This window comes from Sitophilus oryzae, unplaced genomic scaffold (genome assembly GCF_002938485.1).
Source record: "Sitophilus oryzae breed Bouriz unplaced genomic scaffold, Soryzae_2.0 scaffold_1576_pilon_pilon, whole genome shotgun sequence".
Classification (NCBI taxonomy): domain Eukaryota; kingdom Metazoa; phylum Arthropoda; class Insecta; order Coleoptera; family Curculionidae; genus Sitophilus; species Sitophilus oryzae.
Window position 1 is genome coordinate 4353659 of NW_022146254.1, and position 27847 is coordinate 4381505.

Here is a 27847-nt window from a genome sequence, read left to right on the forward strand (position 1 = left end):
GTAAAAATCTTAACCTTAAACCTAAAATTAGGTTTTAAATTTCCCGCTAGACAAGAGTTGTCATTTGCATTTGCGGCGAAATTTTTACCGGCGAATCGTCAACCGTCAACCGTCAACTGTCATTTAAAAGTCATTTTTGTTGATGGTGGTTATCTTGTGATTATTGTTTATAAGTGGGTTTTTTAAATTATTCCAGGATTTAATAGATATTTATATCTTTATTTAGTGGTAAGTTTATAAATAAATAGTATTAAAAGCTTTGGGTAAAACATATTTATGTTTTAGTAGACGTATTAGAATAAAACAGAAAAGTAAGGTTATTTTAACGGTTTATTTCTAAACTTTTAAATAGTACAATATTGAAGCGAATTTCGGCTTGAAAAATAAATTTTTGTAAATTATTAACAATTAATCATAAATATGGAAGTAAAATTAATAGATTTGCAGGCATTTTTCAAGGCATTTGCGCGATGAAAGGGTTAGAAAGCAACCTTTTCTGTTCCCTTGTTTCCTTATTTGAGAGGCGTGAGGTACAAACAAAAAATTATACCTAGTACTTAAAAAGTACCTTAAAGTTGTTATAAACGTATGGATAACAAACACTTTCTACAAGTGGCTGCTAGTAGAAAACTATAGACTGTGTCAATACTACTTTCTATACCTTGAAATATACCTACTAATATAATATCTATTTGATGGAACTGGAATTTATTTTATATAACAAATAGTAAACGTACTTATACAAACTATAAAATTTGAGTAAGTTAACAGAGTTAAATAATGTTAAATAGTGTTTTGTTTTGGACGGTAGAGGTTCGTTTACATTTAGTGTTATTCACAACAATTTTAATTCAGTAGTGTCTAAATTACTCTGTTTTCATTTTGTTTATGTAAAATGAGCGGAATAGGTATTATGGGTGAATGTTTAAATATTCATTGTTAGACAGATGTGTAAGGCAAAATTTTATCAAGTATATATTTTAAACTTTCATAACATGTTATAATTTTTGATATTTCGAATAATGAAATTGTATGTATATTATAATATAAGCTGAATACTTATTTGTTATTTTTACTATATGAATATGTATACCCCAAATGTATAACAGAAACAATTCAAAATATGTAAAAAATTAACTTACTGTTATGCGTTTGTTTATTCACAATTATTCTAGATGCTGTTGTGATGCTTTTACAACTCAGTTGAGAAACATTTGCGTACATATACGAGCTTTTAGTTTTCCTTTAGAAAATATAAGCAATATGTGTTTATCTACTGCTACTTATAATGTTTATATCAGCCTTAGTTTTTAAATAAGAAAACGTTTTCCAGTTCTTATTTAGTTATGCCATACCTGCTTAATTTACATACATATAGGTATGTAAGTACTATAATTATCAAATATTTGAAAAAAGTTTAATTATACTTAGACCTTCAGTTATAAAAAGTCACATAGCTTAAGCCCAATCAAGACTACTTTCAAATTGCTCTTTCCTTTTTTATTCTATCAATTTGCTAGGCATATTATTTATCTATAACAAACTTATAAGTAAAAATTATTAAGTTTTGCCATATTTATGTATGGATTTATTATATAGTTGGTAGTTTGTAAAAATATACAATTTATCTTAATTTTATTAAATCAAATAGTAAGGCCACTTAAAATTATATTGACATAAGCAGTGTCGAAGCCTTGTTTACAACTTTGACAAGGAGATTAACTAATACCTAATTATTTAAAAATTTAATTTGTTACATATACCGCTTTAAAACTTTCTCAAAGGTTAAATATATATAAGGATAAATTACATTATAAAAAAGAGTAATTTTTAAAAGCAAGAATGTAAAGCATGCTTCAAAAAATTCGTAAAGTATAGTAAAAGGCACAATGCGTTAGAAGATTTATAAAACTCTTTAATCTTGCTGGAGAATAGAGAATTTGCACTTTTTTGGCTATAAAAAATATACATGCACAAATTTTAACGGTACAAACATAATAGTCCAGGAGGTAGTGAATTTTTTTTGTACTTATTTTCCCAGTGGGTGAATATAAAAGTATGTTCGGATAGTGACATTATAATTAGTAGTGGGAAATTATAATACGACAATTTGTAAGTCTGGCAAACATTTTCGGATGGGTTCACTAGGTAAAAATAAAAAAAGTCCACTTATTTTCCCAGTCATAAATATTTGACATTTATTAAAGTGAATCATTTTATTAATGTCAATAAAAGTCTGGCACATCCCAAGTGGAAGAAAATCAGTCTGGCTGAAAATTTGCAGATGGAAAAATTTGACAGATTTTTTAAATCTCTAACCCTGATTTTTCATGCTTGAAATTTAACGTATCATTTCATACTATCATAAACTATAATCAAAAACAAGTCTGGCTGATTTACGAAATTGGAAAATGGGTCTGGTGGCATATAAAATTCCAAAAATCACAATATTTTTGCTCATATTTTCCCTAATTTGAAATTCCCTTGCCAAATTGATTTTTCCTTGCCAGACTCGTTTGACGAGTTTGTCAAGGCCTTTGTGATGTTCAACATTATCCAGACAATATTTGCAGCTGTAATTATAATATAAATCATCTGACTTATCTGACAAATTTTTAGGAGTGCGAAAATAAGGGCAATGGTTTCAATAATACATTTTTATCCAGTTTTTCACCTGCCAGACATATTACCCATTCCCAAAGATTAGCCAGACTATACAGGGTTGTTCACCACATACGACACGGAGTATTGTAGCTAAACGATTAGATTTTTACAAATTGTAAGTTTTGGGTTTGTTGAAGGACTATTAGAGCTACAATTTAAAAATATTTTTACAAGATACAGAGTGTCCCAAATTAATAAAAAATATCAAAGTTGTATTTTTTTTAATGGAACACCCTGTATATTATTATATTTTTAGTTTCTACGATTAAAATAAAGGTAAAAAAATTTGATTAAGGTTTATCACACTTAAAACCGTTTTTGAAATATTTTCAATTTTGTGAAATTGGAGTAAAAATTTTAAGGCTTCATTTCTCCAAGGGTATCAAAGTATTTAATGCTAAATATTTACTGAAGTTTATTTATTGATCAATTATTGTGTTGCAATAATAAGAATAATACTACCTCATACAGAGTTATTGCCGTTTAAAGCTAGTAATTGTTTAAAAAATTATTTTAAACAATTACTAGCTTTAAACGGCAATAACTCGATTAATTTAAATGGAACACCCTGTGTATTTTATGAGAATCAGATGCACAATTTGACTGCCTATCAAATTGTATTATACCATTTTTTACCTATCCCTTTAAGTTTTCGTAGAAAATACATTTTCTTATAATTTAGACCTCATTTATCAATATACTCTTGGAAAATTGACATTTTAGATTGTTTTTAGAGCAACAAATGTACAAAATGTACAGGTGCTAAAACGATAATATTACTAGCCCATTTGTATACAAAAAGAACATTATTTAAATCTTTATAAAAGAGTATACCATTACCATTAATTAAATATACCACCATTATTTAGGCCCAAATATTAATTAATTACATACATAACTGTGTTAGTTAATAAATTATTCTAAATAAATCTGGATTTGTATCAGACATCAATATAATAATAAGTTATGAAAGTGAACGTCTCTGTTGCTAATAATAAAGCATAAAGCTAAATAAATAAGCATTCGTAAAAAAATTAAATAAAATTTTTAAGGTGTTACTTTTTACCACATTGTCTAATACAGATACAAAATTCAGTTTTTTAGTATTTGGAGCAATTATTATTATCTTTATAATCAACGCAAACAGTCAATTAATGTAGTTTGAATACCGGAATCATTAATTGGTATTTAACAAATATTTAAACAGTTTTTTTATTTTTTGATTGAAATAAACGAACTATATCGACAATATTAGTATCTGTACTCTTTAAAAATTTGCTACATCTTTAAAAATAATCTAAAATGTCAATATTCCATGGCTATACTGATAAATGAGGTCTAAATTATAAGAAAATGCATTTTCTACGAAAAGTTGAAGAGATAGGAAAAAATGGTATAATACAATTTGATAGACCATTAAATTGTGCATCTGATTCTCATAAAATAAACAGGGTGTTCCATTTAAATTAAACAAATTATTGCCGTTTAAAGCTAGTAATTATTTAAAATAAATTTTTAGACGCTCTATATAAGGTAGTATAATTTTTATTATTGGAACACAAAATTTAGTAAATTGAAATACTTCAGTACAATATTTGGTTTTAAAAACTTAAATACGCCTAGAGAATTGAAGAATTAAAATTATTACTGAATTTAGCAAAAAACCTAAATATTTCAAAAACGGTAAGATTAAAATATGGTAAATCTTAATCAAATTTACCTTTATTATTTTAATCGTAGAAACTAAAAATGTAATAATATACAGGGTGTTCCATTTAAAAAAAATACAATTTTGATAGTTTTTATTTATTTGGGACACTCTATATCTTTTTAAATTCTAGCTCTAATAGTTCTTCAACGAACCTAAAACTTTCAATTTGCAAAAATCTAATCGTTTAGCTACCATACTCCGTGTCGTATGTGGTGAACAATCCTGTATTTTTTTCTTAACTGCATACACATCTCTCACTAATAGAACTATTTTTATCTCTGAAAAGTGCTGTAGACTGCTGTTCATCCAATATATGTGGTCTGGATTTTAATGCGTGTGACACAGAATAATATAAATGAACGATTGACAGACAGAGAGACAAAATCAAAAGCGGCATACAGTGTTGCCGGTTTTTTATATTTGTAGTAGTTAAGTGTGCAGAAAAATACCGTACCTATGATCGAATAAAAACGGCGTCAACGATGGCTATGAAATGAAGATCGGTCATTTTATATGTAAATTTATATGGGAAATGTCATCGATCGTCATTTCCCAGCCAACTGGACGCCGTTTTTTTTCGATCATACGGTATAAGCTATTTTAAAAACTTTTATGTATACTTCTGATATGATGATAACATAGAGTTAAAAATTAAGATGATAATATATAATTTATTACAACTGTAGTAAAATGAGTAACTAACTAATAGTGAAAAATAAAGTTCCAATCCTAGATGCAACATTTTTCGTAAACGCCTATTTTTGCGGTTTTAAATTCTGATTCAAAATCCAGCAATACCGCATAGAAGAAATGTGTCGATCCATTTTTATCCCTTTTTAATACATTTGATTTTCCATTAAGCTGTCTACATCACTGTCTTACACGTCAAAATCCAGGCCGCACAGTTTCGATGACCAAATCAGTACCTATATGAAATTTGCTTAGAATCACATACCGAATAATTCTATTGGTGTTTGCTGACTGGGAAAATACGTACCAAAAATTGTTACTGTCACCTGGACTATAATAGACGATTTAGAGATTAATGTAAAATTATTCACTGCTCTCCATTTGATTGGTCCATTATAATTTGAAAATATATTATATTATATATTATAATATTAATGAATGTCCAAATAGGTATATCATTTTTGTTGTATTATTATGTTATTAGGGGATGTCGTATTTAAGTTTGAGGAAATCTGGATGATTTTCCAATTTTTAAAAATAATATAAATTATAAGGATAATTAAAGATTAGTATTTAATTGAATTATTTAGACCAGTTAAATAGAAAGCTTCAAATCTACAAAAAAATAATAGGCCTATTTTTTCTCGTTATTTGCTTCTATATCTCTATGACATCACAGGAATAGCCTGAAATAGTATTCCTTCTGTAGGTACTTCGTACTTCTTAGAACTCACTATCGCTAAAGTTTTACCAAAAATATTTTCATTTAAAACAGCCTTTTGTAAATTATTATACTGTAATAACGTATATTTTTTTAAATGCGAAGAAATAATTATAGTCTTATAATTACTAAATTGGAATTGTTATTTATAAGCATCAACGACTCAAAAAAGTATAAATTAATAAGTGTAATAAGAAAGAAAAGGTTTCAACAGAATTTATAGTGTAAAAACAATAAAAAACTTTAAAGTAATATCTTTGCAATTAGTATTGTTATTTTTAAAGTTTTTATAATAAACATAATAATAATAGTCTCCCGTATAGAGCGTTTACGAGCCTTGGAAGTAGCAAGGTACAGCTTGCAATGCTGGAGCCGTTTGATATACAAAGAAGGTAATATGGTTTTATGAAGAAAATTGTATTTCGCCTCTTATTCATATCTCAATTTTTTCAAATGGAACAAGGGTGGCTCATTAGCATATTTGGAAAAAGCATTTTTTTACGAATAATTTGGTACCACACATTTGGTATTTCGAGTCAAATTTGTCGTTATGAACCGCATGTTACAGTTTCAAATAAACCATATGCGAAAATTTCAAAAGTTGACATATGATATGTCATTGTATTCAGAGTGTCATTTTCTATTGAATCAAGTAAAGAAATACCGAGGGTACCATTTAAATATCAAAAGTTGTAGTTATTTCCGGTGAAACAGGAAGTGACAAAAAACAATTATTGAATACGTCAATCATTCCCAATTTATGTCACAAACTAGCATATATCAAATCTCATTTTTTATCTGAAAAAATGAAAAAGTTACAGGGTTGAGCCACTTTTGAGACGCACCCGGTATATAAATATTATAAATAACAATTCCTTTAGACAAGCGACTCACGTTATGCTTGATAAAAATTGATAGATACGTCAAAGAAACTCATACATTAACATCAGCTCCTAAAAACAATAATCTATATTTTTTCTATATTATTTATAAAATTAGTACTTAAAATATGGACGTTTGTGCATAAACGTTTTTAATAATGAATAAATTAGCAGTAATAGTAAGTAATATCTTACGGGGATCAAAACAAGGGAGATACCAGGACTATTGAGTAGTAATAATATAACATTGGACATAGGTTGGACATATACCCTGTGGTGGAACGAAAATCGGGTTATGGGAAATTTTACAGAAATTTTGAAATGGTCAAATACCTCCCCAATATGTCGATGTACAGTGTAGTACATGTTTGGTATACAGGGTGCTAAAAATTCGAGGTAAGAGCACTGGTATCTCGGAAACCGTCATAGATACGAACATGGTTAAATTGGGACAAAGTTGCGCTTTAGGATGTTCACCTAGATGTGCCATCAAAAAAGTTTTAAAAATTTCAAGGATTGCCGATTTTTTTTTGGAAAAAACGTATTTTTTTGAAAATCAATTTTGTTTTTTTCAGTCGTTAGTTTTAAGAAAATTATATTAAAGTAATTTATATATATATATATATATATATATATATATATATATATATATATATATATATATATATATATATATATATATATATATATATATATATATATATATATATATATATATATATATATATATATATATACATATCATTGTACTCAGGAGATTGAGTTGTTTCAAAACTTGAAATAAAAAATGCAGGTCCGTATTTAAAAAAATAAGTTGGCCTCTGTATCTGACAAATCATCAGCTAGTTTAAAAATCTAAAAATACTATCAGATAGCCCTAATAAAGTGACTATGAGAATGTGCAATTATTTTTTTGATTTTCCAAAAAGTAACGACAGGAAAAAATCCGTTTTTTTTTTTCAAAAAACTCAGCAATCCTTGAAATTTTTACAACTTTTTTGATGGCATCTTGGCCAACATCCTAAAGCGCAACTTTGCGCAAATTTAACCAACTTCGTCTCTATTACGGTTTCCGAGATACCAATGCTCGTACCCCGAATTTGCAGCACCCTGTATTTTTATTAAAAGAAAGATGCCTTTTATTTATTTTAGAAATCAGAAAAAAATTATTATTGTCAATAATGTGAATTAGCCCTGGTAATGTTTTTCCAATTTCAATACCCACAAGTCGTAAATTAACAAAAAGAGTCCATCATACATTAATGTTTGTCAATTCCGAAAAAAACTAATCAAACTGTTTTCCAACCTAACCATAAAAACGAAACAAAACTTAAACCCACTGATGTCAGTTGATCATGCTGGATATAGGGTTGAAGCGCATGATCTTGCTAAGTAGTATCCAGAGTACGGAGGTCATGACGCAAAGCATCACGCCTCCCCATCCGAGGTCCAGCGACCAGGATGTGGTGAAAATTCGGGCGGCGAGTAATTCGCCCACCCCTCGGACGCCCATGGGGCTGACCACCCCGTCCACGGGGCCCTCGTGCAATTCTACGTTCGGTTTGATGTGCAGTCGTTTGAAGTGGATTATTGTCAGGGTGAAGAGAGCGAACGATGCTGGAAAATTAAACTCTACATTAAACACCTATACAGGGTGGCGCCTCTCATACGACCCGGAGGCTCCAGGGAGGACGGTAGTTTATATCGAAATAAAAATTTGAAAGCATATGTATGTAGGTTAATTGAAAGCATTTTATAAAAATATACATATTGTATAGTTACGCAGGGTGTCCCCAGAAAAAGTTACACATCTATGTTGGATTTTTTGTAATGGAACACCCTATATGTTAATTGATTTTTGGATTCTAAAAAAAATAAAGGCGAGTTTTATTAAAGAAGCATATGCCTAAAATGTAAGCATTTTGACATATTTCACATTTTGTGAAAATGATGAATAAAATTTAAATTTCAATAACAGCTATCTAAATTGTAATTTACCCTGTATAGCCTGATATTTAATTACAATAACCATTGTATGTTAGACCAAATTAAAATTTGACCCGAAAAGTTATACAGGGTGAAACAAAACTATAGTAAATTCAACCCCAAGATGCACCAAACGTAAACAGAGACATGAGGCAAGCACGTGAACAGGAACGCTGTAGTAATATAACCAGGACCGCACTAAGGTCGGATATTTCAAATCATAAAATTATTATGTATATTTTTATGATTTTTTTTACTATTGTTTATATTTTATGATGGAAATTTATATTATATAAATGGGTAATTATTGGGAAAACTGGAAATCGTCCTGTTTTCACCAAAATTGGTATACACCCTATTTTGAGGTCGTAGATTACGAATCTGACCAAACCTAACCAACCAGCGGTCTCTTACCGTTTTTCAGAAAAACGGAAAATAATTTCAACATTGCTTTTTTTTTTTATTTCAGCCCTATAAAGTAATAATTTCACTATATTTTTATTATATCATAGTTTATCTAAAAGCCACACTTGATTGAGGATTGAAAAATGTCCAAAATTTTACTGAAAAACACTTTTCTTAACAAAATAACAAAGAAAATTGAGACCAGATGGAAGTTTGACATTTCATATATTCTTCTTTCTCTCTCCTATGTAATGAGAGAGACAAATATTTGATTTTTTTCGGGTGATTAGGGATTTTAAATAAATTACCTATTATGAGATTTGACAATAGTTAAATATACCTATATCCACAAAGTTACGCGGAAGAGTTTTAATTACATTGCTTTCAACTTCTATGCTTAGGGGGTTGATATTTTTATGTTATATTATATTAAAAAAAGATTAAACCCCTTCGCAAAGAAGTTATATAAATACTATTTATAAGCCCGAAGTTGCATGAAAGAGTTTTGATTGCACTGGTTTCAACTTCTTTGCGGAGGGGTTAATCTTTTTTTATATAATATAACAAAAAAGATTAACACCCTCCGCATAGAAGTTGTAACCACAATGCAAACAAAACTATTTCATGCCACTTCGTGGTTATAAATAGTCAGATATCGTTGGTAAAATAGCAGTTATGGGAAGGAGCTGTTCAACAAGGCAACCGCCTTTCGTAATCCCAGAATGAGCGAAAAAACACGCTAAATTTACGTTCAGCATTGGCAACGTTGCTTTAAATGCCAGAAACACATAACCCACATTTTCAGATTGTTTACAAATTTATTTTAGCAAATTTTCCTCTATTATGCATAGAATTGGTTAAAAAAGTAACAGAAAATAGCAAAAACCTCATTGTTTATTGAATACCTAACAAAATATGTGCTAGAAAACCTTAAAAATATGAGAAATTAAGTAAAATTCTATGTTGAAACTATTTTCCGTTTTTCTGAAAAACGGTAAGAGACCGCCAGGAAAAATTTTAGTTGACAAAAACACTTAGTTTTAACTTGCTTTCGTAGCCTGCTGTATTATCCGTTTTAAAGTATAACGACATTTTTTTTTGAAAAACTAGTCAAATAAAAACTTCTATTTTTAAACATAACATTTATTAACATTAGATTTACAAAATTTATAATTTTATTAACATTTACAAAATAATAATTTTATATAAAATATATAACTTTTGACTTTTTGTAGTAGGTACGTGTGTACTAATTGTAAAAATATTTTATGCAAACATAAATATTATTTTGTCTATTTGTAACTTGTAACTTTTACGAAGTGATCAACAATTATTATTGAAATAGTTGACTGTTCTGATTTTACTCGCTTGGTTGGGAATAAATTTAAAAAGCATTTTTATGTTATCAAACAGTATTCCTTAACGCGCTATGCAAGCCGACCCTGTAAAAATTCTCAACCGCCTACCTCAACGGCTCTATGGCTGGGAAATCAGGGTAGATTCAGTGCTGATCACGCACTGTGCATTTGTTTATACTGGTGCATTTTGAATTTGAATACAGTTTAATATTGAACATTGGTTACATTTAAACACAATTTACTCTTTTATTATAAATAGAACACCCAGTATATTATTCCGATGTTCAATGGAGAATTCATATATCTTTAAAATATCATTACGGTTGCCTATCAAATAATAAAGATCTATTCAAACTAAATCATAAAAATGTAAATATCTAGGAAAATCTTTGTTTGAGGGGTAGGCAATCTTAATAGTATTTTGAAGAAACATGAATTCTCCATTGAATATCGGAATAATATACGGGGTATTCCATTTAAACTAAAGGAGTAACTTGCTTTTAAGGGTGACCAATGTTCAACATTAATTTTGCCTCACCCTGTATAACTTTTTGTTTTAGGTTTTAACATGATTTAAAGTACGATAGTTATTTTAAGTACATATTAGGCTATACCGGGTAAGTTCCAATTTAGGTAGCTTTTATTGAAATTTCAAAATTGTTCTTCATTTTTAGACAATGTTAAATAAGTTAAAAACCATATATTTCAGTCGTATACTTCCTTAATCAAACTCACCTTTATTTTTCTCCCTGAATCCAAAAATCAATTAATATATAGGGTGTTCCATTACAAAAAAACACAACTTTGATGTGTCACTTTTTTATGGACACCCTGTAGAACTCTCTATATTTTTAAAAAGCGATCTGAATTAATCTATATATGCTCACAAAATTTCATTTCAATACAAACTGTCGTTCTCCTTGGAGTCGCGTCGTATGAGAGGCACCACCCTGTACAGCACCCAATTTGATTTTTTTAAATAAATTTCTAGGAACAGAAACTTATGAACAAATGATACGTTTTTGTAGTGTTTTGAGTTTGAAAATTGATATAATGAATAATATAGTACTTTTTATTGGACAATACATTTCAAGTAAAAGTTTGCAGTTACTTAAATACTTCGTTTTATTCTAATGTTTTACTTATATTAATTCTGTAATTAAGTTGACTCACCAGCTAATAAATACATAACTCCGGTAACTAAAACAGCGCTAATTTGGTGCTGAAACACTCCAAAAGCTCCAACCAATGCTGCGCTGCCTAAGACTATTAGGCACACTAAAGCACACGATATTGAGAGATTCTGCATACCTATATTAAAAGAAAAAAAAAATAGTCTCCTAACCATATAAATCTCTTGTTTTGTTTATAATTTAATTTTGATAGTGATTCATTTGTAATATGGTAATAAACTCATTGGCAAAAGTTTTGCACCCCTTTACTATTTTAATAAAAAATTACATTTCAAACTAATTTTTCGTGGAAATCAATAGATGCTAAAGTTATGTTAAAAAATAACACAAAAAAGGGAAAACTTTCACCAAGTTTAATAACATATTTTGCCAAAATACAAAGAAATGCAAATTCCATAAAGAAAAATGTTTGACAAAAAAGAGAAAATAAATAAATAAATAATAAATTCTGACAAAATTAAGGTTACTAATATAGTCGTCGGGGCATCCCCGCTATAAGGTTGTTTATGGTCTCTTGAGGTAAGTTGTGCCATTTCTCTTGAGCGGCATTGATCAACTCCTGGCGATTTCTTGGTGGGTTATTTCTGCGAAATACAGCTCTGGTGATGTAGTCCTAGACATGTTCAATAGGATTCATGTCGGTGGAGAATGGAGTCTAGTCCAGACGAGTTATTTCCCCTTCATTTAATGCTTCCTGGACCATCCTAGCTCTGTGAGAACGAGCGTTAACATCCATGAGAATAAAATTATTTCCGATTTCTTCTCGCAGTGGATAAATTATTGGTCTGATTACAGTTTCCACGTACAAATGGGCGTTCATCACCTCAGGAATATGAATGAGCTCTGTTCGCCTATGATGCCACCTCAGAACATCTCAGTTCCTCCTTGATAAGGAGCAACACCAAGGTCTGTATACAAGCGATGCTGCCTCCATGCCTCCCTTCACACTCGCTGACGATAGTCATCACTGATCAAACCTATCCTATATCGTCAGTAAAAATTACGTTTCTCCACTGAGGTAATAAGTTCTGGTTCTGGTGTTCTCTAGCCTACTGTAGCCTCCTTTGCCCATAGGCAAACGTAACACCATAGCACCGTACATAAAACTCTGCGACCATAGTGTAAAGTTAATAAGGGGCTCGCAGTGGACGTCTACGCCGCAATCCAGCATTAGAAATTCGCCTGGAAATGGTTCGGCTTGATATCACTCGGTGGTAAGTTCGTTGAAACTGAGATCGTAGCTCTCGAATTGTAACTGACTGATTCCTTCTAGCAAATTAAGCCAAGTAGCGATCCTATCGTTCAGTCGTTACCCTTGTACGACCCAACCTAAGACGAGATCTTATATTTCCGGTGTCCATATACCGTTGTATAATTCGGCTTACAGTACTTCGTACTAAATTTAACCGATCAGCAATTTGATGCCTGCGGAGACCTTCTTCATACAAAGCTATAATTCGGGCCCTATCGAAGGCAGAAATTTCGTACCCTGGTATATTTGTCGCCTTTCACAACACTTACTACAAGATTGAACTCGAACTGAGAAACAAAATTTGACCGCAAATAGCAAAACCATACACATTCAATCGATAAGGTTTTCTTTCATTGCTTTGATGGCCTATTTTTTGTAGACACATATTAAGGTATTTGTACACATAGCCACAACAATATGCTATGCAAGACTTGCCGATGAGTGTATATTATGATATACTCCAAGACAGTTTCCTGGACAATTGAAATGCTTTATTATAAAGTCTCGATTTATTCCTTACATCCATAATTATTATAATAGATGCCGATGTATTTATAAAATGTGAAAAAATGTTACTGTTATAATTAAATTTGTAAAATAATGATTTTCTAAAAATAAAAGTAAATTTTACATTAAAAGTATAAATTTGAATGTTTATACTAAGAAAAATATTATAATTTGATATTCGGCATTTAATATATTTGATTATCTTCAGAAATCAGAGATTTCAATCAAAATTAATTGCACAGTAAATTCTATAAATGTCAATAACATAGTATGTTAATTAAAGTTTTAAGTGAATTTGAAATTACTAGTCACGGAGTATTAATAGGCATGCTTTTTGATATGCCAAAACTCATTAAAAGTTTCCGAGTAAATTTTAATGCCTTGTTTTTACTTATGAATTTATTTTTATACCATTTTATATTTATTGTTAATTTCACATTATCTTTCACATGTTTCATTCATGTCGTTCAAGTCTAAATAATTAATTTAAGCATATACCTTTATAAAATAAAATTTGTGAAATTCTCTTACGATATACAGTATGTCCCCGGATTGTCTTTACAAGAGGAAAAGCTTTTTTTATTGACATTTTGAGAAAAATGCATCCTGTATAAGAAATTTTCCTTGTTCTAAAACGGTTAATCCCGTTTATGTTTCCAAATTTCCATATCGTTTTAGAGAAAATTACAAAAAATATGAAAGTATAATAATTGATACAATATGTTATATTGTAATACAATTTCGATGTCTTTCTTTGATAGATGGTTATTATTAATTTTGTATAACAAAGTATCACATTTTCCGATAACTATTATCACCCTTTCTGTATTATTGAACTAAATAAATGTTATGCTTCTTAACATTTAAAACAACAAATATAACTTTTAAAATTCCATCAATAACAATCTATCAAAGAATGAAAACGATATTATGTTATCATAGAAACGCGTTTAACATTTAAAACAACAAATATAACTTTTAAAATTTCATCAATAACAATCTATCAAAGAATGAAAACGATATTATGTTATCATAGAAACGCGTTTTGATTTTTAGGACTTTTTAGGAAAAATTCAACTATATTTTCATATTTTTTTAAAATTTTCTCTAAAACGGTATGGAAATTTTGAGAAGTATTAACGGAATTAACCATTTTAGAACAAGCAAAAAAATGTATAACGAATGCATTTTTTTGAAAAAGTTTTTCCTCTTGTAAAGACAATCCGGGGATGTGCTGTACATATTGTAATTTGAAATACTTACGGTGTTGCCAATCTGCTCTGGGTTCGTAGCCTCTTAAACCGTCAGAGCCACCTGCCAGGTAGTTGACGCAACGTGGCACCGACCGAAATCCTACTCTTCCAAGTAGTTGAATTTCTTCATCTGGTACGGCGAGAAGCAAGAAATGAAAATAAAATGGAGTTATACAGGGTGGTCCGAATTGTAATCGGGAAACATATTCGGCAACATATTCTGCAGATAAAAATAAGTAAAAAAGTTCGTATAAATGTATGTCCTAAAATGCTTAATTGCGGAGATACAGGGTGTAAGAGTTTTATTTTTATTTCGATTTTTTCCGACCAATTTATAAAACTAATGTCGATATTTGAATGAATGTGATGGGTGTTTTTTTGACATGAGGAGTTTGATTTTGATGTCAATATGACTCCTACTCTAGGAGACGCCACCTACATACTTTTTCACTATTTTGAAGAATAATAACTTTTTTATTACGCTACTGAGTGTAATGCAGGGGAAAATATACATTTTCGCAGTATTTTACGCAAAAAAGGTCTCTTGATAAAAATCGCTACGTGTAGTAATGATTCTCGAGATATTTGGAATCGAAATAGTCAATGTCATCATTGACAAACATTAAACATCAAGAAAGACTGATATAATAAATTTTAAAAATGTTTTTTGTGTCAAAGGTTCAACAGAAACTGTTTTATCATAATTTCTTCATAGATAATAGATTTGATTGAGTTGATCATAGATTTTTCTCTTTGTAGAAAAATTTATGATTAATTAAAAAAATAAAAACTGGTTTTTGTTAAAAACCCAAATTTATCATTTCAGTTAAATAAGTATCTACTATCTAGTCAACATGTTTATTTTTTTGTCAATGATGACATGTATTGGTAATCTCCATCTCAAATATCTTGAGTAGCGATTTTTACCAATAGACCTTTTTTACGCAAAATACAGGGGAAATGGATATTTTTTCGCTTAGTAGTGTAATTGTAATACCAGATACGGACGAAAAGTTATTACTCTTAAACTTAAAAAACAGGTAGGTCATATTGACATCCAAATCAAATTTCTCATCATCAAAAACACCAATTTTCATGCAAATATTGACTGTAGTTCAGCAGTTATTTGGAAAAAAAAAACAAATAAAAGTGAAACTTTTACACCCTGTTTCTCAGAAACGAAGCATTTAGGAACATAAATTTATGACCTTTTTCACATCTGTAGAATATGCCGCCGAAGTTTCTCGAATGCAATTCGGACCACTCTGTATATATATAAGTTAATAATTCAGTAGCACATTTTGACTTCGTCCGCAATTGCTCATTTCCTTTGATTATTTCTGGCAATTTCTAATGGGTTCTATAAATAGAAGGAATCATGTCGCTCATAGTCTTTAGCTTCATTCAGAACCTCGAAATTAGTGGTTTCAATTAGCGTAGAAGTTTGTTCCTCTTATTTCAATGTAAGCATTAAGAACGCCAAAATTAGTGGTAGTTATTTTAAATTAGTAGAAAAAGTTAACAAACTTTTAACTTTTCCACTAATTATACTTCAAATTTGCGAGTAATGTCATTTTGGCCTTTGATTATCATCCGTCAAGAGAAATTGTGGTTATAAATCAAAAATGTATTGTTTTATAAGCTAAATTATTAGGCTTTCTCCATGGATTCAACTGACTAAGATTGCTAGGATATTCTATTAATTTTAATTGTGTTTTCTTGTCATTGTGAATCATCGTAAACTAAAAAAGTATAAAGTGTTGATTGTTTTATAAGATGGTTACAAGTGCTTACCGCAAGCTGTTGCTGGGATATCCTATTAATTTTAATTGTGTGTTTTTTAGACATTGTCAATGATCTAGGTAAACTAAAAAGTATAAAGTGTAATCGAAACCACTAATTTATTCTACTAATCGCGAGGTTCTGAATGAAGCATAATTAAAACCACTAATTTCAAGGTTCTGAATGAAGTTTTGATCTATAATAGCCAATGAAAACACTAGGGTGTTATACTTACAATAGCCAATGAAAACACACGAGTGTTTACGAGCACATGTGCAGGTATTGGGAAATTACCACTGCCTCAACTTTGCCTCACATATTGCCTCTCAATTACCACTCATTTGCCTCACATATTATCTATGTTGAAACTTGAAACCAGTTACTTGTTCTTAACTGAACCGTTTTTAGAACTTCGACATAAACTCTAAATTATTATCAGATTATTTAAACGACAACGGTCCTTTTAATACCATAAAGACTTAACCAGTCTTATATTCTTTATTACCGAGGAAATCTACTCTATCCATTCTTATTTTCCCGGTTTTAATTAAATTTTCCTTAAGAAAAATTGTCTGGAACCGGGAGAGGGCACTAAAGAAGTTGTTAACTTCCCTTGTTTTATAATTTCGGCGTTGTTCTTTTTTATTTTTGCGCGAAAATTTTCCGCCGTCTCGTTCTCCGTCTGGATAATTTGATTTCCCGAAGTTTTCGACGAAAATATAAAACTGAAAAATTCTACGGAATGCGTCTTATTCTCTTTCCATTGCTCTGGGGTTGGTGAATTATTTGAATAAATTCTTGTTAAATCAAAGGAAACGACGGAAATATGTATTTCTTCTACCACCGTCTCGTAAAACATTCAAAGTTACAAGATTTTTAGACGCAACGGAATTAAATAAGATTTGCTTTATAAAATATTCAGTACTAAAATCAGGGTTAGTTAAAATCTCTTAGAGGCATTACTTTTCAGATTTGAGCATTGATTCTCAATATTTTTTTTTTGTATGGGAATGTTACTTTTATTTACCATGTTAGTTCATGAGTCATGAGTTTCTATGTTACATTATAGGAGTAGGATTACCAGACGTCCGGATGTTATAGTACGAGAGCTAGCAACGTCGAAAAAACAAGTATTTTAAGACGTCTGGCTCTTTGATATATCTTTAACTATGCTCTCTTGAACAATATGCGACCCGTCTGGCTGCCGGTAAACGTTGCGTTCCCTACTGCGCATTGAAAGAAGATCCTATATTTTTAATAGTCCTTTAAATTCTAGTATTGAATGTAAATCGAACATGTCTCCATAGCGCAGTGCGTAGAGTTTCCGACCACGAACCGAGGATCCAGAGTTCGAATCCGGGTCAGAGCAAAGACTTTTTAATTTTATTTTCGTTTATATTCTGATAGTAAAGTATTAAATATTTGTTTTTTTTGAATCACCAGAATTATTTAATACTTTACTATCAGAATATAAACTGTACTACTAAAAAATATAATAATTTTAATTGTATTTGTCTGATGATGCTCGTATATGAGCGAAACACGTGTAACAGTTTAACATTGTATAAACGTTGAGACCGAGACTTTGAGTCTTTTTTCTACTTTTTTAAGTAAGCATTGAAGATTAGAGGTGATAAGCTGCATCCTTGTCGCAACCCTTTTGTGGTATTTATTGGATTGGATAGCCTGTGTCCTATCTTAACGTACGCTTTATTTTCTTTATAGAGCTCTTTTATTATCTTAAAGTAGGGGTCTATCTACTTCTAAAATATTCAAGGCTTCCCATATCTTGTTGCGAGGAATAGAGTCGTACGCTTTCTCCAAATCAATAAACGCTAGATGGACTTCTTGATCTACTGCTATCTTTTTTTCCATCACCTGCTGTAGGACAAAGAGGTTATCTGTGCAAGATTTCCCCGGTGTGAACCCGTTTTGATCTTCCGAGATTTTGTCACCAATATTATCTCTGAGCTTACCCTGCAGAACTTTTCCAAAAAGCCTGCTTACTGAACTGTTAATGCTGAGGCCTCTATAACAACCGGGGTCGTTGCGATTTCCCTTTTTAAAGATAGCCACTATATGAGCCACTCTCCATTCTTGGGGTAGTTTATTTTGCAGACAGCACTGGTTGAACAGCTCTGCCAGGCGCCAGCGCAATTTCTCGGTCCCACACTTTAACAGTTCTACTGCAATGTTACCAGGACCTGGTGACCGTCCATTTTTCATTTTTTTTGAGACTTATATGTACTTCTCTTTCGCTGATCGTTAAAGTGCCCGCAAGGTTGTCTTCCTCTTCTGCAGATTGGAATTCTGGTCGGTTTTCTGTTAGTAATTCTGCATAGTAGTTGCGCCATTTTTCTATATCAATTTTATTCAAGAGCTTGTCCGTTTGATTGGTTTTCATTTGTCGGATTGTTCGCCAGACCTCAGTACTCCGTGCGCCCCCTAATAGACTTTCCACTTGCTGACATCTTTCCCACATATCCGTTTTTCCTATCTTAATAGCGGCTCGTACCTCTCTGTTTTTTTGCTTGTAATGACCCCAGTTAGTCTCTGTTCTGTCTGAGAGCCATTTTTGATAGAATTTTTGTTTTTCATTTATTAAGGTCTTTATGTTGTCAGTTATCCAGGCTGGTTCATCCCTTTTCTGCTGCATGTTCTGTTCACCTAACACTTGAAAGGCTACTTTTTTAATTAAGGTTTTTAAGTTAGTATACTCTATTTCTACATCACTACAGGCATTCACTTCCTCTAGGGCTCCATTTAATCTTCTTTGGTACAGCCATTTAATACTGACATCGTGTAGTAAGTGAAGCTTGTACTTAACACGTTCAGATTCCTCAATTTCCAGTTCTTGTGATTCTGTATGTTCAATACTACTGGCTCTGATTTGGAATGGTACTACTAATTCTGCAACAACCAACCGGTGGTCGGTCAGTTACAAATTAATACAGTTAAAAAATCGTCGATAAATACCGCAATGTAAATTCAATGTTTTACTTCGTAAGTTTTAAATTTTGAAAGTTATAATTGAATTTTTTTTCAAACTTCAGAAAAGTATTAATTTTTGTGACGTGACTGATAACTTAAAAAAATAATTTTAACGCCTAGGCATAAAAATAAAACACTTTTACGCCTAAGCACAAAAGTACGAAAATATAGTGAAAATATATTATTAAACTGACATAAAGTGTCAAATTCAACGAGCGTAACCATAGTTTCTCGATACATAATTACTTTCAAGGTATTACTTTTAAATATTTTTATAATATTCGGAACGTTTCAAATTGTTTAAAAAAATGATTTGTGGCGTTTGAAAAAAATAGCATTTGGAGTAAAAATTATTTTTTGCCCCTAGCCTGTAAAAAATTATGACGTCCGGATTTTGCCGGATTTTTGGGAAGGCTTGCCCGGGGTGGACAAGATTTCATCTGGTAACCCTATATAAGAGTTATAGGAGTCTCTTTCGTACTGAATCGTACTGAATGGAGTGAAAACTTTTACATGATTTTACTGATTTTCGCGCTTCACTTACCGCCGTGATATTCTTGCGGTTTGCAATCCTCTAAAGATATCCTGTTTTTGTATCTAAAGTAATTGCAGTCTGATATTCTTTTACTCTTCCAGCCTAAAATTGTATCTTTCAGATAGTTTAGTTTAACTGATTGTGTTCCTTGGTTATACTGGGTGAGTATTAAATAATGCACATATTTTTAGAGCTGGTAGATTCTGATTAAAAAACATATTTTCTCTTTACCATTTTTCAAACAAGAACCAAGCCCAAAATATCCCAGTTATTTTACTTCTCTACGTATCTCTGAATTTTGAATATATTCAAAATGTGTTCCTGGGACCAAAATTTACCACCCCTAAAAATATGCACTCATGACTAAACTAATTATACAAAATGTCTATACCTATGTGGCGGATTCATCTCTCCAAAAAAATCCTTTATGAGTATTTCGCCACTGCACTGCAAGAAAATCTACAAAATAAAATAGTTATTTTTTATAAACACTTCTGCGTTAAACCTAAACGGACACTGCTAATACACTTAGATCCATTTTATCACATACTAAACCAATGAATACAGAACAACAAACAAAAAATGTAATATACCAAATACTATGTGAATGGGATAAATTTTACATTGGTGAAACATCTAGACCCTTAAATGTTAGAATTAAAGAACATAAAAATTGTTTAAGAAAGGGAGATTTTCACAAATCTAAGATTTGTCAGCATTCGTGGAACACAGGGCACAGAATAAATTTTAATAGCGCCTAAAGTACAATGAAAGAAGCGATAGCCCCTAAAAGAAAAATAAAAGAGGCTTTTTTAATTCAATCTCATAAAAATAAATGTATTGCCCATGCATCTGTAGATGTTAGTAATGTATGGGAATCGCTCTTTGATTTTAAAGAACATAACATACGTAAAATTTACAAATAATCATACAGACAGTTTGGGGCATTTTGGTTTTACCTTATTAAGTAATTGTTATCAGGTAGTAATTGTTAATTGAAGTTTAACTTGATATAATGTCATTTTAACAGAACGTCAACGGTTTCTTGTAGACGTATCTGTTTTAAAAAAGTAAAGTGTTCTCGAATAGTTGAATTTAAATATTATTTTAAATAGTTTTTTTCTTATTCTTTGTATTTTTGTTTCTTCCGACGACGGAAAGCAATAAACTTTCCGAAACGTTAAGCATTTTTTTCTTTGTTAGGCAAATTTGTATAAATCTAAACATAACTTCTGACAAGCAGTGTCTGTTTAGGTTTAACGCAGAAGTGTTCAAAAAATTTACAAAAAATAACTATTTTATTTTGTAGATTTTCTTGCAGTGCAGTGGCGAAATACCCATAAAGGATTTTTTTGGAGTAATTATACCCAAGTTATCTTTACAAAAATATAAAAAATATAACCATTTACTCCGAATATAAAACTGTTTGGTTCCAAATTTTCTTTTAAACTTAACTTAATTACATATTATTAATAGAAGAGTTAGTTAAGTTTACCTGTTAAGCTAAGACACAACGTCCATATTCCTCCATGCATCGGTACGAGGAAAGCTATCGTGCGGTCCCGCATATCGTTCGTGGAAACTCGCGCTACGGTACGATCGAGTAGCCACTGTAACCTGACACTTCCATTGGCTAGGGTTTCAAGTTTGTCCATGTCCCACGTCACCTCCTCCCAGTGGTCCGTCATGATGGCTGCGCATAACATTCCGGTCGCGCAGGTTGTAAGCACCAGTGTACCTAAAGTTTGGAAATTTAATAATATGTTTTATCCACGACTCGTCTATAATTTGATTATTATACATAAGTTTATGAAAAAATAGTAATATTCATTATTCAACTAGTGAATAAAGGTTGCATTATTCACCGGCTTTCACGGATATCTCGATCCACACTCCAAACAAGAGCTGTCAAACATTACCATTAATAATCAATAAATTGCGTTTTAATTAGTTAAAGCTAAATTAGGTAGCTACCTAGTTAAAGAAGATTTCAATGTTTTGTTTCCATGTTACTTACTCGTTATACTCGTTCAATATTATATAATAAACATTAAAAATAAAAATTTATATTAATATTATCTAAATTTTTTTGAATATAGTATTCTACTCGCATATAATGGCTGTTATTCACTTGGATGATTTATGACACTCGCCTGCGGCACGTGTCATAAACTTCATCCGCGTGGATAACAGTCACCATTAATATGCTCGTTGAATAATATACTATTATCCACGACTCATCTATAATTTGATTATTATACATGAGTTTATGAAATAATAATAATATTCATTATTCACTAGCGAATAATGGTTTCATTATTCACCGCTGCCACGGATATCTCCATCCAAACTCCAAACAAGAGCTGTGCTTGATCCAAACCGGTTTGGAATGCGATTGTACGCCCAAAATAAAAAACAACGGTGGCTATGAAAGCATTGAAATGCCACGTCACGTTGCATTGTCACGCTGTTGTGGTTGCTATTTTTTTGACATTAAAAATAAAAACTTATATTAATATTATCTAAAAATTTTTTATAGTCCTGGATATAGTATTCTGCTCGCATATAATGGCTGTTATTCGCTTGGATGATTTATGACACTCGCCTGCGGTTCGTGTCATAAACTTCATCCGCGTGAATAACAGCCACTATTATATGCTCGTTGAATAATATATTATTTTCTGATACTAAGTTTTAATCTAAAGCTAATTAGCTAATCTCTCGCTAACCATGTGAATAAGCAGGGGATTAAACAGTTTTATCCACGACTCGTCTATAATTTGATTATTATACATGAGTTTATGAAATAATAATAATATTCATTATTCACTAGTGAATAATGGTTTCATTATTCACCGCTTCCACGGATATCTCGATCCAAACTCCAAACAAGAGCTGTCAAACATTCAAACATTACCATTAATGTACATTGCAAAAACATTGAAAGATTTCAATGTTTTGTTTCCATGTTACTTACTCGTGATATTTTTTTGACATTAAAAATAAAAATGTATATTAATATTATCTAAATTTTTTTGATAGTCCTGGATAAAGTATAGTATTCTACTCACATATAATGGCTGTTATTCACTTGGATGATTTATGATAAATAACCTTATACAACAACATAAACTTTATCCGCGTGAGTAACAGCCACCATTATGTGCTCGTTGAATAATATACTATTAATCACAGCCTATTCATTAGACGGCTAGTCGATTTATGGTCATTTAATGGAATTTTGCGTACCTACTTAGATATCGCTTATCTTATGATATTAAACAAGTCGGATTCCGAAACCCAATTAAGCTCCGTTTATGAAAACTATGGAGACTGGTACTCTGACCAAGCTTGTCATAGGACAAATCCGCAGACTTGATCTCTCAGATTAGATTGGTGTAAAAAACGAAGGATAAAGTCGGCGCGGACTTATAAAAATGATCCTACACGCAACGGTATCTGAGAGACTCTCTGAGAACTCTACAGTCCTTCGATTCAGTCCAAATCAACGTGTAGTGGCGGCTTCGATAAAAATCTTATCGAAGAGATCGGCGGGAACTGTACTATACTATAGACTGACAAAATTATCTATATATATATATATATATATATATATATATATATATTTATATTATATATATTTACAAAATCTGAACGTGTAGTATGAAAGCAACGCTATTGATTTGGTCTTAAGAGTCTATTACGCTGTACTTTCGGGTCGCTCTCAGGGGTCGGGTAAAGCGGGTGTGTGGCTGAAGGAAATATATATTATATTTCAAAAATCTGACTAAGGCTTAGCGCGATCTTGTCGTGTTAAGCTACACCTAAAATTCCAAACACACGTGCTTTCATTAAGGCTTGATTAAGGTTTGCAGAGCTTCAGCATTTGCCATAGAAAAGCGAGCAATTTGTTACAAAACCATATAAATTATATATTACTGTAATCACAAAACTTCAATCTATTTCCGTATTGTAATGGAATTTTAAATTATGTCATTATTTTCGAGAAAATTTAGTCCAAACATAAGGAATATTTTGTTGAAAATTTTCATGGTCATACAGAAAATTTTAAAAGTTGTCTAAAAATGTACCACAATACGGATCCTTTATTAGATAGTATAATCCTTTATCTAGATAGTATAATCCTTTATCTTTAATTTCCTTCTTTATTTGTGTAAAAATACCTAGTTTTACATAAAACGTTAAATGCCGAACGCTTATTTTGCTACTTTTTCAGACTAGTGAGACTGGACTCTTATGAGAAACGTGGACTCTTATAATTTGAACTGTGCGATTTGGCATCCAGATCGTATCCTTACGTGAAGGACCGTTTTATGTCGACAGGCCAAGTTCGCCGACCAAAATACGAGAGTTTTGATACGTGACAGGCCAAGTCCGCGGACCAAATCTTCTGGTATATGGGGGACTAATGACTTATGTACGACAGAGATTGCTAATAAAAGTCGAAAACTGTCATGTTGGCTGCTTTAATTAGTTTGAAGCCAATGTAAGTGTCTGCCCTAACTTACCCAATAAGAAAAACACACTGGGATGCACGCTACAATTCCAGCTCGCCTCTTCGCCGTCTTCCGTTGCTGCGACGTTGTCGTTGGTTGCGGTCGCCCCCGCGGCGTTGCCGTCCATCGGCGGCGGGTCGCAGTCGACGATGAGCAGGTCGTAGTCGCCCAGGCCGCCCTTGTACGAGGTCAGCGCTCGGCAGCCGCCCCCTCCGCCGGCCCGGCAACTCACAAAGCGCGCCAGGCCTTTCGGGGCGGCCCGTACGAACGTCGTCGTGCGTCGGGTCGGGGCGCGGGGAACGAACGTCACAGTTGGCAACGCTGCAAATGAGAGAATAAATAAATATTTAGGAAACAAAACAAATTTTCGCTATAACAGCCTCTATACTACATCCGAATTAAGCCGCAGTAGGTCATGGTCTAATACCAAAGAGCACTATTTTGATTGAAGAAGATGCGCAACTTATGGGCGATTTCGTGGCACAAAACCTGTCCGAGATGTAGCTAGCGTCACCGCCACCCTGCCTGTTCGACATTTAGTTTGGCTCTGCGCTATTGTGCGTGGATAGTCACTTACAGCGCAGCGGATAAAGGATACTGAACCCAGCGTTGCCAATGGTCCAAAATTATATTCCACGGCGAACATACCCAAATTCCACAAAATTCCACAATCACTAGCCAGGTTCGGCCTTTAGGTCTGCGACCAATCCGACATTTTTTTTATATAAACCACGTGATCTTAAAGGGATTTTACATTATATAGTGACGTGTGATATGTGATATGTCGAAAATTTCGTCGGATTGCTTGCAGATCTAAATACCGAACCTAGCTGCTGACCTCGACGGTGACGCTCTTTTTACAGAAATCTGTAAAATTATGATGAGTCCTATAATGTTTTTTTTACTATTAGCTAAATAAGGGAAAAAAAGAAAAAAAGGAATAATTCCGAAAATTCCACAAAGTTCCACATTTATTCTATTCCACAAACGTTCCACAACATTATTACGAATTCCACACATTTTGTGGAATTCCACAAAGATTGGCAACGCTGACTGAACCGTACTTCTGCTGTCAGTCAACAGAGTGAATGGTAGCCGGATACAGTGTTGCCATAACTACTGATTAATCCGTAGATTTACGGATTTGGGTATAATACGTTAATAATACGGATTTTCTATTAGACAATTTAATATAATATTATATGATTAAACAAAGAACGGCGTCAGAGCTGGCTTGGAAATGAAGATCGTTGTTATTTCATATGTAAAATATTATGGTAAATGTCAATAATTCGTCATTTCCAAGCCATTTCAAAACTATTTTTTTCGATCATACAACATATTCAGTACCTATAAAAGAATGTTTATTTATTACTAATAAAATCCAATTAAAATGGACAAAGCTGGTTTTTCCCGTGTAGTCTTCAAATTATGTTGTTTTGGAATTTATGCATTTATACGAAAATGAGCCCTTCATATGGTTGGCCAAACATAAAGAACATAGAAATTGTATTGCAGTGTACAGTAAAAGAACTTAAAAAGAAAAAAGAATCACTAGCAACGATAATTTCGGAACGACCGGTATCCATGGATGCGCCTGTACTGTTTACTTGCCAAGGATTTGGTTTGGTTTAGTAGTAACGCACATATTGGCGTACTTGCCAAGTAGGCGAGTCGTGAAAGTCCGCCTTTAGTGTTTGTGCAAAAAAACTCAAACATAACTGGTACCGAAGCAAAAATCGGTATAATATTTTATCATAATGTGGCATCAGAAATTATATTGTATTGAACAACATAAGTTTATATTTTTTGACATCATTTATGTTTTGATTCTAATAAAGCTTTATTCAGAACCTCGAAATCAGCGGAATAAATTAGTGGTTTTAATTAGCATAGAAGTTTGTTCACCTAATTTTAATGTAAGCATTCAGAACGTCATAATTAGTGGTAGTTGGAAATAGTTAACAACCTTTTGACTTTTACACTATTTATACATAAGAAAATGCGAGGAATGTAATTTTGGCATTTGATCATCACCCGTCAAGAATAATTTTCAGAAATCAAAAATTTTATTGTTATATAAGCTAAATATTATGCTTTCTCTATGGACACAACAAATTACCGCAAGCTATTGCTAGGATATTTTATTAATATTAATTTTGTTTTTTAGACATTGTGAATGATCGTAAACTAAAAAGTATAAAGTGTAATTAAAACACATTTATTCTACTAATTGGGAGGTTCTGAATGAAGCTTATAATTCAAAACTCAAAAAAAACACATAGTTTTTTTAGTTTTCTTTTTTTGTGTGTATATTAAGTAATTCAAGTTAAAATTTATGGCACGTGATTTTTTTATAATCTTCGGGATATCCGATAGGACTTGGATAGGACAAAATGGGCGGGCGCATTGTTTGTTTTGTAAGCGAGGAAAATTTATTTTAGCTGGGCTTTTAGGAACTGGATCAATATTTGTTTTTAGTCGGAAAATCATATCGATTCATTATGACGATAAAAAGTCCCATTATGTACTTCTACTGAAGTACATTTATTTAGATATTACATTTTTGATACTTATGAGAAAATATTATAATTCTGTGTACATAATTCAATCAGATGCAAAAACACGAAACAGAAAAAAATTTCGTCAAATTTAAAGTTTTATATTTTTTTTTATTTTTGCCCAATTTTCTTAATTTTTTGAGCAAACTGTATATAAATATATCAACTTTAATTCGTAAACTCATTTTTTTATAAACTTTATAACAACCTACATCGACAATACTTCAAAGTAAACTAAATCAAACGATTACTCGTCGCTCGCTACTTGCTATTCATCACCGAAATAATATGTGCTCAGCGCACGCAACTTACTGCTTGACGCTACGAGTTGCAAGTACAAACGACGGGCGAAAAACCGTATTCGCTCGAGTATTGAAATCGCTTGAAACTCGAGTACTCGATTATTGAAATTAATCGGGTTTTCCCATCACTAGACATAATACCATATTAATGCCGCATAAAGGTACGCGGACACTGACCAGAACCGCATCGACCGAAGAAAAATATTGTTTGTGTTACTTTCAATGAAGGCGCGTACACTAGCCAGAGCCGCATGAATCGCATCGACGAAAATGCGGCCAGCATTGTTGGGCCAGAATGATTTTCGATAAATGCGGCTAGTGCTGCTGACGTCACATGCAATTCCTTCCACTCTACGTAGGTAGCCGAAGAGGAGAAATTCAATAGGTATGCTAAGAAAGCAAATTTTTCATGGCTCATTTTGAAAAATGTTTGGTTCATCCTCAATTAAATATGGAAATAATGTGGATTTTTGCAAATATTGTGAACCTATAACTTTCGATTCTTTCTCGTGATTTCTTCTTCTTCTATTAGCAAGGA

General features: G+C 31.8%; 2 protein-coding genes across 4 annotated transcripts in view; one reads left to right on the top strand and one right to left on the bottom strand.

Annotated features, from left to right (window-relative positions):
* Positions 1-128: 128 nt before the first annotated feature.
* LOC115879311 (protein HGV2) overlaps positions 129-27847 on the top strand; it is a 76403-nt gene continuing 48684 nt past the window's right edge. Inside the window, exon 1 of the mRNA XM_030896074.1 lies at positions 129-228. The gene's annotated coding sequence lies outside the window, so the exon portion shown is untranslated. The remainder of the gene's footprint in view (positions 229-27847) is intronic.
* Positions 7790-27847, bottom strand: part of LOC115879312 — a 61123-nt gene continuing 41065 nt past the window's right edge. For 2 of the 3 annotated variants that reach the window (XM_030896075.1, XM_030896076.1), the window contains exons 2-6: positions 24459-24767; positions 21425-21667; positions 14632-14751; positions 11590-11727; positions 7790-8284 (exon numbers count right to left, since the gene is read on the bottom strand). In XM_030896075.1, the coding sequence (XP_030751935.1) occupies positions 8013-8284; positions 11590-11727; positions 14632-14751; positions 21425-21667; positions 24459-24573 (888 nt within the window). In that variant the 5' untranslated portion in view covers positions 24574-24767 and the 3' untranslated portion in view covers positions 7790-8012. The remainder of the gene's footprint in view (positions 8285-11589; positions 11728-14631; positions 14752-21424; positions 21668-24458; positions 24768-27847) is intronic. The other variant, XM_030896077.1, reaches the window with a different exon arrangement.